The sequence below is a fragment of the Podarcis erhardii genome (assembly GCF_964252035.2).
Source record: "Podarcis erhardii genome assembly, chromosome: 13".
NCBI classification, from domain to species: Eukaryota; Metazoa; Chordata; class Lepidosauria; order Squamata; family Lacertidae; genus Podarcis; species Podarcis erhardii.
Window position 1 is genome coordinate 430,745 of NC_138502.1, and position 12,958 is coordinate 443,702.

Here is a 12,958-nt window from a genome sequence, read left to right on the forward strand (position 1 = left end):
TTAAGAGTATTTTGAAAGAACCCCGGTGCTCTAATAGATCCAGCCAGCCTTTTCCTTGCATTTCTGCACTCTTGTGTCAAACCAGTATCACTGTTCTACAAGATAATTTTTAGGTTCTTTGGTGTTGATCAAGAAGGGTTTGATTTCTGCTGTTATTTGTTGGTAAATCTCCACCGGGTTGGACGAGTTTCTTTCAAGGAATTTGCATAGACACATCCGATATTCAGAGACCAGGGTCTTTAGGATGTTGTCACTTAGTCTCAATGACCATTTCAGCTTTTTTGCACCCACAAGCTCTCTGGAAGTATCTGTTGGCTCGGGGGGGGGGGAGAGATTCTAACTGGGGGTAGATTGTAACTAATAATGGGAAATGGTTGCTTTCTGCTCTCTCGAGCACCTCAAAAGAATTCACTGAATGGAAAAGAGATGGTGACACTACGATGTAGTCGATCACACTTCCCCTTCCTTTTATATAACAATCTCATCTGTCCATATAAAACACTGACAGGACTCCCATGCAGGATATAAAGATCATGTGAGTAAACCCACTCTAGCTGTTTCTTGCCTTGTGGGTTGATTTTCTTGTCCATGGAATAGTGAGGAAAAGAGAAGACATCTTCCAAACCTATTCCTGCAGGGAATAAGATGCCGTCTGTTTGATAGCCAATGTGTTGTCATCCATCTGATTGCTCATACCAAGTTGGTCTTTAAGGTGCTACTGGAAGGAATTTTTTTATTTTGATCTGATTGGAAGTTAGCTTGACCCTCCTAAGTTATTTCCACACTCCAAGCAGAGCCAGTAGTCTCGTAATCTGGGGAACCGGGTTCGCGTCTCCGCTCCTCCACCTGCAGCTGCTGGGTGACCTTGGGCCAGTCCCACTTCTCTGAAGTCTCTCAGCCCCACTCACCTCACAGAGTGTTTGTTGGGGAGGAAGGGAAAGGAGAATGTCAGCCGCTTTGAGACTCCTTAGGGGAGTGAAAGGCGGGATATCAAATCCAAACTCTTCTTCTATAGTTTCTTCCCTAAATGTACTCTTTGATGGGTGGTGAGAGCAGAACTCTGACTGAAGCTCTTCCCACATTGCAAGCACTTATATGGTTTCTCCCCTGTATGAATTCTTTGGTGGGAAGTGAGAGCAGAACTCTGACTGAAGCTCTTCCCACATTCCAAGCACTTATAGGGTTTCTCCCCTGTATGAATTCTTTGGTGGGAAGTGACATGGGCCAACTGATTGAATCTCTTTCCACATTCCAAGCACTGATAGGGTTTCTCCCCCGTATGAAGTCTTTGATGGGTAGTGAGCTTGCTCCTCTCACTGAATCTCTTTCCACATTCCACACACTGATGTGGTTTCTCCCCTGTATGAGTTCTGTGATGGCAAGAGAGATGGGAACTGTCACTGAATCTCTTTCCGCATTGCAAGCACTGATATGGTTTCTCCCCTGTATGAATTCTTTGATGGCAGGAGAGACTTTTCTTACGAGCGAAGCTCTCTCCACATTCCACACACTGATATGGTTTCTCTTCTCCATGAATTATTCTATGGGAAGTGAGACTTTCCTTCCAGGTGAAGCTCTTCCCACATTCCAAGCACTGATATGGTTTCTCTCCTGTATGAATTCTGTGGTGAGAAGTGAGGTAGGCCCTATTACTGAACCTCTTCCCACATTCCATGCACTGATACGGTTTCTCCCCTGTATGAATTCTTTGGTGGGAAGTGAATATGTCCTTCAAGGCAAAGCTCTTTCCACACTCCAAGCACTGATATGGTTTCTCCCCCGTATGAATTCTTTGATGGGCTATGAGCTTGCTCCTCTGACTGAATCTCTTCCCACATTCCAAGCACAAATATTTCTTCTCCCCTGTATGAATTATTTGATGGGAAGTGAGACCTCCCTTCTGAGTGAAACTCTTTCCACATTCCAAGCACTGAAAAGGTTTCTCACCTGTGTGAATACTTTGATGGGAAATGAGAGCAGAACTCTTAAAGAAGCTCTCCCCACATTCTAAGCACCGATATGGTCTATGCCCTGTATGAATTCTTTGATGAGCCATGAGCTTGTCTCTTTGACTGAAGTTCTTCCCACATTCCATGCACGGGTATGGTTTCTCGTCCGTATGAATTGCCTGGTGGGATGAGAGATGGGCCTTCTTGCGGAAGCTCTTTCCACATTCTAAGCACTGATATGGTTTCTCCCCTGTATGAATTCTTTGATGTGAGATGAGTGTGGAATTCCGACTGAAGCTCTTTCCACATTCTAAGCACTGATAAGGTTTCTCCCCTGTATGAATTTTTTGATGAGAACCGAGACCGGAGCTCTGGCTGAAGCACTTTCCACATTCTAAGCACTGATAAGGTTTCTCCCCTGTATGAATTTGTTGATGAGAACTGAGACTGGAGCTCTGGCTGAAGCGCTTTCCACATTCCAAGCACCGATATGGTTTCTCCCCTGTATGAATTCTTTGATGGTAAGTGAGAAGGGACCTGTGACTGAAGCTCTTCCTGCATTCCAGGCACTGATAGGGTTTCATCCCAAAGGGATTTCTTTGATGGGAAGTGGAATGGGAGGTCTGATTTAAGTTCTCTCCACATTCCAAATATTGATATGGCTTCTCCACTGTGCAGATTTTGTCAAGGTTTCCCTTGTTCTTCATTTCCAATTTAACACCATCTGCAGGAAATAGAGAAATGGATTATGTCCCTTTAATTTCAGGAAGAAATGGGGACTACGTAGTGCTACTGCTTTTCATGTATCTTCTAATAGATATATCTGTTGCAGCATTAGATTTGGCTCTGACTGAAGAATCAACACAATACAAACACAACACACAGGCTAATAATAGAAAATATATAATAGAATAATGATATTGTCAGGGAACTGCCACTGGAGCCAGAGGGAGAGAGAGGGCTCCAGAGGGATTACGGAGAGCATCCCGGGATGGGGAGAAGCAGCCCATCTTCTGGGGAAGGAAATCAGCGTAGCACCAGTGGAGAAGGGGGGCAGATGGGGGAATTGGCGAGGCGGTCCCACGACTCCTCACCGGGGACCAGCGGGGAGAGCACGGGTCCTCTGCTGCCCACACCCTCCTTGCGCAGAAGGCTTCAGCGCAGTTAGAGTAGGTGGAGACTAGGCGTCAAAGAGCTTTTTTGCTGGAAGAAGTTCAAGAAACGCCCACTGACGGATTCTGCCAGCGATTGAGACAGCCACGGGCGAGTGGCTGTCCGGACAGAAAAGGTTCACTCAGGCAACCCAGCCAGGTGTGGTGCCAGTTTACGCACGAGCAACCCGTAGAACCATCACAGCAGTCCGTCAGTCACTGACGTTGCTTGTGCGCAGCCCCGGAGAGGCAACACAATGAGCCAAACAGGGACAGCCGGAGAGACGGAGCAACAAGCTGCGGTGCGGAATCTGGTCGAGAGGAACCGAGACTTGGAGGCGCATGTAGCTACCCTGACGGCGCGGCTGGACAAGAGACAGGCTCAGGATGCACAGGTCAGAACTACCCCCATCGCAAGGAAGGTACCGGGGCTGGTACACAAGTTTGGTGGAAAGCCCCAAGACTACAATGCCTTCCGAACGGAAGTGCAGTACGCTTTGGAACTGCAGAAAGATGACTTTGCTGATGATGGGGAGAGGGTGGCTTACATTGTGGGGCATCTGCAGGATGGGGCGCGCGAATGGATCAGGCTCCTAATGGTGACGCAAAATGATGCCTTGAAGGACCTTAAGAAATTCTACCAGGCAATGGACGCAATGTTCTCCAGCGAGGTGGAGCAGAGTGTGACATGGCGGGAACTGATGGGGTGCAAGCAGGGGAGCCAGTCCGTCAGAAACTACTGGTCGTGTTTTGCAATGTTAGTCCACCGACTCGGGTGGGATCTGGACTCTGAACATATACAAATGTTGTTTGAGGCGGGTCTATCCCCCGAAGTGAAAGACGAGTTGTCCCAAGCGCCCTGGCCACGGTCAATGGATGAACTCACAAAGGCTGTGCTGGCGATCGGCGTACGCCAGGAAGCGCGGGCTCAGGAGAAGTGGGAGATAAGAGGGGAAAGTTTCCATGACAACCGCATTCCTGAGATACCAAGGGAGCCTTCCCAGGCGGCAGAGCCGATGGAAATTGATGGCGCGCGCGAAGTTTCAAACTCTGGTGAAGGTCATAAAAGGTAGGGAAAGGAGTGGAAAACTACTAAGAAGTGTTTCCTCTGTCAATGACCGGGACATTTTGCTAAGGTCTGCCCTCAACGGAAAGCCTGGCAAGGGATGGTGGGGGCTGCAGGCCACGATGAGAAGGGGGAGGAAGGGCAGGTGCAGGGAAACGACAACGCTTGGTTGCCAACCAGCAGGGGCAGCAGCCAGGCCAGCGACCAATAGAAGTGCCCCAGCCTGACCCCCCCCAAAGGCAGCTATAGCCATAGAAGTGGTGCTAGAACTCCCGAATGGGCACCCCATCAAAGTTAAAGGACTGCTGGATTCGGGTAGCTCGTGTAATTTCTTCAGCAGAGACTTCGCTCTGGAGCACCAACTCCACCTGTTACCTCTAGATTTTCCCTTGCAGGTGACCACCATCGATGGCAGGGAACTTCTGGGAGGGGAGGTGACACACCAGACACCGCCAATGCGAATGAGGGTCTCCAGGCACACGGAGACCATTGCCTTTAACGTGGCCACTCTGGCAGGACCCGCAATAATACTGGGAATGAGCTGGCTGGCACTACATGATCCAGTAGTGTCATGGCATCAGCGGTCAGTCACCTTTGGGTCAGCTTACTGCTTAGAACACTGTCTGGGAGGGAAGGACCCAAGAATGACGGGGGCCAGGATGGCTGGGCTGGCCTTGGAACAAAAAGGGGAGGTGCCACCACAATATGCTGACTTGAAGGAGGTCTTCAGTGAGAGGGAGGCAGATAGACTACCCCCCACAGGCCCTTTGACTGCCAAATCAACCTACTCCCAGGGGCTCAGTTGCCGGTGGGTAAGCTGTATGCCATGTCCGACCAGGAGATGCAGGAGTTGCGGCAGTTTATTGACAAGAACCTGAAGAGAGGGTTCATAAGGGAATCAAAAGCGGTGGGGGGCAGTCCGGTGTTCTTTGTGGACAAAAAAGAGACTAATCAGCCCAGATTAGTCGTGGATTACAGGGCCTTGAACCTGGTGTCAGAACCCGTGACCTTCCCAATGCCCAGGATTGACAACATTTTGACACGTGTGAGGCAGGGAAAGATTTTTACCAAGCTGGACCTCAGGGGAGCATACAATTTGATTAGGATAAGGGAGGGGGACGGATGAAAAACAACCATGTTCACCCCCCTGGGGGCTTTTGAGTACTTAGTCATGTCATTTGGATTACAATCGGGCTCCGCCTGCTTTCAAGCATTCATGCACCACGTGTTGGGGCCCCTGCTGTACAAGAATTGCGTAGCCTTTTTGGATGACGTCTTAATCTATTCGGACAATGAGAAGCAACACGTCAGAGACGTCAGGGAAGTGCTACAGAGACTGCAGAAGCATCAGTTGTTGGTCAAGCTGGAAAAATGCCAATTCCACGCCAGAGAGGTCGAGTTTCTGGGGTACAAGTTGTCAGACAAGGGCCTAACTATGGACCCAGGCAAGGTGAAGGCAGTGCTGGAATGGAAAGCCCCCAAAACCCGGAAGGATGTGCAGAGGTTCTTAGGCTTCAGCAACTTCTACAGGAAGTTCATAAAGAACTTCGTTCACTTGACAGCGCCCGTAACAGATTGTCTTAGCAGCAAAAAGAAGTTCGCGTGGACAGAGAGTGCGCAGCAATCCTTTGAAAGGCTGAAGAAGGCGTACGCTTCGGAAGAGCAGCTCCTGCACATGGATCTGGAGAAGCCCATGAGACTGGAGACAGACGCGTCCAACCGAGCCGTTGGAGCGGTCCTTTTGCAGCCCGGGGCCAAGCAGGGCTGGAGGCCGTGTGCCTTTTTCTCAAGGAAGCTGAGCAAGTCAGAGCAAACTACACAGTGTATGACCGAGAACTGCTTGCGATCTATGCGGCTTTTCGGCAATGGAGACATCTATTGATAGGGGCGCAGCACAAGATCCAGGTTTGTACTGACCACAAGAACTTGGAATACTGGCGGACCGCGCGAGTGCTCAACCAGAGACAGATTCGATGGGCCCAGGAGTTCACCAAGTTTTCCTTCGAGATCAGATACATGCCGGGAGAGGAAAACGTAAGAGCAGATGCTCTCTCCCGGAAACCGGAGTATATGGAAGGAGAGGGACCACCAGAGACCCGACACGTGTTTCCCGAGGACCGGTGGGTGTGGGGGGGACCGTTGGTTGGGAAACGAGAACTGGCAGGGCTTACTAGAGACGACGCGTTCACTCAAGCAAAAATCAGGGAACTCCGGGACGGAAGGGAAGACAGTGGAGGGTTTGAGGAAAAGGAAAGGCTACTGTACTATAAGGGGGCACTGTATGTACCGGGGGAGACCTTGAGGGGGAAGGTACTTAAACAACTCCATGACAACCCAACACCTGGACACTTTGGACAGCACAAGACCATGCTGCTCATCACCAGGCAGTTCTGGTGGCCAAAGTTGAGGGAAGACGTACGAGAATATGTACGAGGGTGCGACCAATGCCAGAGGGCAAAGGGGGAGAGGGCTGCCCCTGCAGGGTTACTGGAGCCCTTACCTACACCGGGAAGGCCCTGGGAGGTGGTGTCCATGGATTTTATGACAGATTTGCCCAAGTCAAGGGGGAAGACAGCAGTCATGGTAGTAGTCAATCTACTGACAAAAATGTGCCATTTCATAGCTTGCTCACACGCGGCAACGGCAGAGGAGACAGCCAGGTTGTTTGTGGATCACATTTTCAGACTGCATGGAGCTCCCTCGAGGGTAATCTCGGATCGCGGGAAACAATTTACTTCCAGGTTCTGGAGGAAGCTGATGGGCTTGCTACAGGTTGAGGTGGGCTTCTCGACGGCGAGACACCCGGAAACCAACAGACAAGCAGAAAGAGCGAACAGTATACTCCAGCAATACCTACGCTGCTACGTCAGCGAGAGACAGAACGACTGGGTAGAGAAATTAGCTTTGGCTGAATTTGCGTACAATAACGCTGAACATGTGTCCACAGGAATGAGCCCGTTCATGGCCAATTATGGGTGTCACCCCAGGGCCTTCCCGGGGAGGGGGGAGGAAGGATGGAGTGTACCCGCGGCTGAGCAATTTGTGGAGGAAATGGAGGCCTTGCACCAGCAACTCAAGATGAACTTGGAGTGGCCCAAGGAAGTTTACAAGAGGCAGGCGGACAGGCACCGTCGGGAGGGGGAGGCCATACGGGTGGGAGACCGGGTGTGGTCGTCAACCCAAGGGTTACCCCTAAAGGGAGGGTGCAAGAAGTTGCAGCCGAGGTGGCTGGGGCTTTTTGAGGTAATACAGCAGGTGAACCCAGTGGCATTCAAACTCAAGTTGCCTAACAGCATGAAGATACATCTGGTGTTCCATAGGTCCCTACTTTCACTGTACAGGGAGGGACGGGAATTTCCGGGGCGGGAGGGAGGAGTCACCACCCACCCGTGGTTACAGGAGAGGGAACACCGCAACGGAAATACTCAATTCAAGGTGGCGAGGGCGCCAGGTGGAGTACTTGGTAGCTTGGGAGGGAGAACCCAGGTCGGAAAACACATGGGTCCCCGCTGAATCAATCAATGACGGGTATCTGGTGGAAGAATTCCACAGTTTGTTCCTGGATAAGCCAAAACCACTAGCCAGATTCTGGGAGGAAGAATTTGGACCCACAGACGACGAAGGGGACTTTGTGGGTTTTCCTGCCTCCGAAGAGGAGGGAGGGGAGGTGTCAGAGGGAGAAGAATCAGACTGGGAGGTTCAACCTGCGGGGAGAGATCTGAGCGGATGGGAGGCTGGTTTTGAATCCTCAGAGGATGATGACAGCTCCTTCAGGGGATTCCCCGCATCGTCGGCCGAGGAAAAAGAGGAGGTTGTATCGGAAAATTGCGCCGGGGGTGGAGGGGGTCCTGGGGAGGAGGTAGATGTCAGGGAACTGCCATCAGGGCCAGAGGGAGAGAGCGGGCTCCAGAGGGATTCCGGAGAGCGTCCTGGGATGGGGAGAAGCAGCCCATCTTCTAGGGAAGGAAATCAGCGTAGCACCAGTGGAGAAGGGGGGGGCACATGGAGGAATCGGTGAGGTGGTTCCATGACTCCTTGCTGGGGACCAGCGGGAAGAGCACGGGTCCTCCGCTGCCCACACCCTCCTTGCGCAGAAGGCTTCAGCGCAGGGACGGTAGGCGAAGACTAGGCGTCAAAGAGCTTCTTTGCTGGAAGAAGTTCAAGAAACGCCCACTGACGGATTCTGCCAGCAATTGAGACAGCCACGGGCGAGTGGCTGTCCGGACAGAAAAGGTTCACTCAGGCAACCCAGCCAGGTGTGGCGCCGATTTACACACGAGCAACCCCTAGAACCATCACCGATATCATTCAAATTATAGGAGTAAGCCAATCGAAGTTCATATATACAATATAACAGAGTGGTAGCGAGGACTGTCAAGCCGTGTGTTCAAAACAGATGTCTAAGGACAGTCTCACAATAGTCTTTCAAAAGTATCAACAGAAGACGTCTCAAAAGTTTCAAAAGTAAAGTCTCTCAATAATGCTCTGCTGATCCTTAGCATGAATTGTACTTATATATTCTGTTGAAAAATATTGGCTGATGAAGACTATTACAAAAAAGTAGTATCATTCCGGAGACACTGTCCTTTTGAGACGTCTTCCGTTGAAACTTTTGAAAAACTATTGAGAGACTTTACTTAGCAGGAGGGAGCCAGGAGGTGTCAAGGCTCTGCTATGCTGAAGCAGAGCCCCAGCACTGCACAGAGAGCTCAGGGGCAGGCGGAGAGCCTATGCCTGTGCCTTCAGCACAGGAAAGGAGAGGGTTAAAGCGCAAGGATCAGAGACGTCACATGAAACTTCCCTGCCCCTTCTGTTGGAGGAGAAGCGGGTGAAGACCACTCCCCGAGTCTGAACCAGATGATTCGGATGCATAAGTTGTACTGTGCTGCTTGTACATATGTAAAATAAAGAACTGCAAATATCTCTCTGAGTGAGCAGAGGGTGCTTATTGCAAAGAGCATACACAAACCTCCACAGTGTTTGTATTGCAATAAATCTTCAAGCTAATTACGACTTGCGTGCTGTGTTATCAAGACAGCAGCTTGGCTCCTGACAGGCAGAGTATAAAAATAACAACAACAACCATCTCTTTCTGGTATTTTAACTGTTTGGTGTGGGTCTTTCTGGTATTTTAGCCCATTTTATACACGTGTGCTATGTTATTTTGTATGCTATTTGCTTTAGATTGTACAGCAGTTATTGTTTTGTAGTGAGTGTAGGATATGGATGTTATTTTGCTTGCTTCATTGGATCATCCATCAGTTAAATAAAGCTTGCTTCTGACACCCAATAGTCTGTCTGCCCTCCATTCACTGAGACCCAAAGAACCACCCCGGCCAAAAGAGTACCCGTTATTAAACAATGTTCATTAATACTTCTGATAGAGGAAGAACTGAAGGCAGTTACATGGGAAATCTTAATAGAGCATTCACTGCCTTTGGGGATTTGCAATCACAGACATCTTTATGGGAACCTAAGATTCGAAAAGGCTGGCTTTTTTTCTGGGGTGGATGTTATTTGACTCAGTCATGAAATCTGCTCCATCTCCAAGGTCAGTCGTCTCTTTGGTCAGCCAAAACCGGACAGAAGCAAAAACAAAAAACCTGACAGAGGCTTCTTCAACTTCCTGCAACATCCTGAAGCATACATTCAGAAATGTGTGAATAGTTCACACCAGCATAATCCTTGTTTTAAAAGAAATAGCTAGAGGAAAAATGTTCACAGACAAAACAGTCCATTCAAGGTGAGCTGTGGGTTTGAATCCCAGATACTGTAGGTGGCATTGCTGAGCTCATCAAAACCTGGGAGGTTCGTCACATAGATATATATACGTATGTGTCAGGGGTTCAGGAGCAGAGACACAGGAGAAGGAGCAAATGGAGAGTGAGGAGGAGGAATACGAGGGGGGTGTAGGCAGTGACAGTGGTCAGAGAGATTCCACGAGTCTCTCCAGCGAATCGGAAGATTCACAGAGAGGAGCGCCGATGGCCAGGGCAAGGGGGGTGCCAAGGGGGAAACCCCAGAAGGAAGGGGCCAGCGGGGACTCCCTGAGCAGCAGTTGGAAATCAGGACCAGCGTCCCCACCAGAGCGTAGTGGGGGGGAGGAGACCCAGGCATCGGGACCAGTCTTCCCACCACCAGAGGGAGGAGATGAGTCAGGATTGGCCACGCCTCCATCGGAGAGCGGGGAAACGGTCAAGAGGAAAGTCACCGGCTGGGCGCGCGCGCCAAGTTCAAATGTACAGGCGAGCGGCACAGCAGGTAGCCCGGATAGGGAGCCAGGTCCTAAAGCCCACAGGAAGGAAGGGCAAGACTCAGGGGGGTCAGCGTCAGAAGAGTCCAGGAGGGAGGAAACCCCAGGGGGCAGAAGGACCCAGAGGAGGAAGGAACAGCGCAGGAGGTGGAGCCGGGCTAGGATCTTAAACTGGTGCGGAAGGGGCAGTGACTCAGAGGGGACTTCGCCGATGTAGAGTCTAGACGTAGGGTTGCACGCTCTGGCTTTAAAATGGAAATTATACTTCAATAAAGACTTTTGTACATAATATCAGCCTGGCGTTGGTCCTCTGTGAGCTGGGACCTAGAGGCAGCCCTGACAGTATGGAATTTCAAAACAGATATTGTGATCCAAGAGGGAGCCTTACCAAGAGAGTCTATGATCCCACGATTCTCCTCCATGACTTCCTTATGCAGAGCTCTCTGGTCAGGATCCAACAACGCCCACTCCTCCTCCGTGAAACGAACAGCTACATCTTCAAAGCACACTGGACCCTGAAAGGAAAAGGAACAGTTCCTCCTCTTAGACAACATGAATATTATCCACTACACATTGCTCTTTTGTTTCATGCCTGTTAATTGCTGTGTTGCTTTCATGGGATAGTCTTGCCACATATTTTAAGCACAGATGCTCCTTTAGCGTCTTAATTGAATTTTTTATTGTGTCTTTTATTGTATGCATTGTTCTGTGTAGGGAGGGAACCCTCCCAATGCCCTATGGACTGGGGGCACAAGGAGGAGAGTGGGGAAAGCCCTGGGCTACAGATGGGACTGGTTAGATGAATCCTGGCTACAATTTTTTATGGTTTGTTAATTCCTTAGGAGCCTATTTCAGCATTTCACAATAAACAGACAAATAAAAAAGCAACTACAGTACTCATAGATACTAGCGACATTCAGAGGGCTAGTTAAGGTGGGGTGTCTGTTCCTTATTCTCAGCACAGAAACCTTATTGAATAGCACTGTCAGTCTTTGTTAAAGGCAGTCTTGGCAGAGACCAAGAGGAGAGATTCATTCTGACTCCAGAGGACTCCTGGCTGCCCCACCCCTCAGCCTCCTTCCCCCTACCTGATCTGGCTCCACAGCCACTGCTTCCTCTCCACTACCATTAAAAGACAGATGAGGAGGTCTTGCCGGCATCCTTCTGTCACCTGCAAGAGACAAGGGCAAGTGGGGAGCCAGGAGTGCAGGATGCTTCTCTCAAGAGGGGAAGCAGTGCCTCTCTAACTGCAGGGGGGCCTTAGAAGAAGTCTCCCCTGCCGAGTGCATTTTTGCATTTTCACCCATTTCATATTTTGTTGTGCAAAAATACATCTCATCTCCTTTGGGCTCTTGGCCACAACTGTCTTCCCCAAAAAGGTGAAACAACCCCATGGATTAATTTCCAAGTCCAGAGAATGTGACCCAAATGAGAAGAAATTCCTTACCCAGCGGCCTCTCTCTGGTGTCCAATGAAGTCCTCTCTGCCTCAGAGGAATCGGGACCTGTTTCTGTCAACAGATCCTTTCCCTAAAAGAGAATCAAGGATTCAAAACATAGAATGAGAACTATTAGGAGCAAAATCTTTAGGGATGTCCAATATAGCGCCTTGGATACTTTCAAAGAAGGATGAGATTTAGGGATCTTCTCCCTCCAGTCTGGAGCCCCTTGGGAGCATCCAGAGGAAAGTCTCTCTCACCTGCTTCCTCTCCTCCGCCTGACTCAGGAGGAATCCTTCGGCCAGGGCCACTGCCTGGGAACTGGTCTCTGCTCCGCATTCCCTCACCCAGCTCTCCATCTCCGCTGGAAGGACAGCCAGGAACTGCTCCAAGATCACCAGGTCCAGCATCTCAGCTTTCGTGTGCCTTTCCGGCTTCAGCCACTGACAGTCAAGGTGGAGGAACCGGTGGCAAACCTCACGGGGTCCTCTGGCCTCCTGGGAGCAGAACTGCCCGAACCTCTGGCTATGCACCTCTGAGCGAAGGGTGTCCTCCTCACCCAGGATCCTCTGCACAGAGTTTGCCCAGAATCCCCCACTGCTCTCATTGCCAGCTGAGTCTTGCTCATCCATCTGTGCTCTTAGGAAGCTTCCACGAGATCAGAAGGAATCCCTTGGTCTTCTGCCAAGAGCTGTCTGTCCTAATGAGAGATGGTGGCAAATCCTGCAAAGCAAATACAGTACATTGTTCCATTATTAGATTGGAACACAATCAGAAGGAGAAATATGTTCCCTGGGCAAGTGTGGATGAGTCTTGCTAGGAAGCAGGACTGGACTGCACCACAGGCCAGACTCTGAGCTTTATATTAAGAGGTATAGAAATTAAACAATCCATCACTCTTCCCTTCAGAGGTCAAGGAGATAAAGAATTTCACAACTTTTAAAAGACATCTGAAGGCAGCCTGGGGAGATTTTTAAAGCTTGATGTTTTTATATATGTTGTAGGCTGCCCAGAGTGGCTGGAGAGGCCCAGCCAGATGGGCATGGCACTGATGATGATAATAATAATAATAATAATAATAATAATAATAATAATAATATC

General features: G+C 49.9%; 1 protein-coding gene across 1 annotated transcript; it reads right to left on the reverse strand.

Moving 5' to 3' along the window:
* Positions 1–1,009: 1,009 nt before the first annotated feature.
* Positions 1,010–12,722, reverse strand: LOC309328509 (uncharacterized protein; the record flags this gene model as incomplete). Its single annotated transcript, XM_081838509.1, has 5 exons — positions 12,118–12,722; positions 11,867–11,948; positions 11,508–11,590; positions 10,808–10,934; positions 1,010–2,673 (listed from the first exon to the last, which is right to left on the reverse strand). The coding sequence occupies exons 1-5, from the start codon at positions 12,487–12,489 to the stop codon at positions 1,010–1,012; spliced, it is 2,328 nt and encodes a 775-aa protein (XP_081694635.1). The 5' UTR covers positions 12,490–12,722.
* Positions 12,723–12,958: the final 236 nt, after the last annotated feature.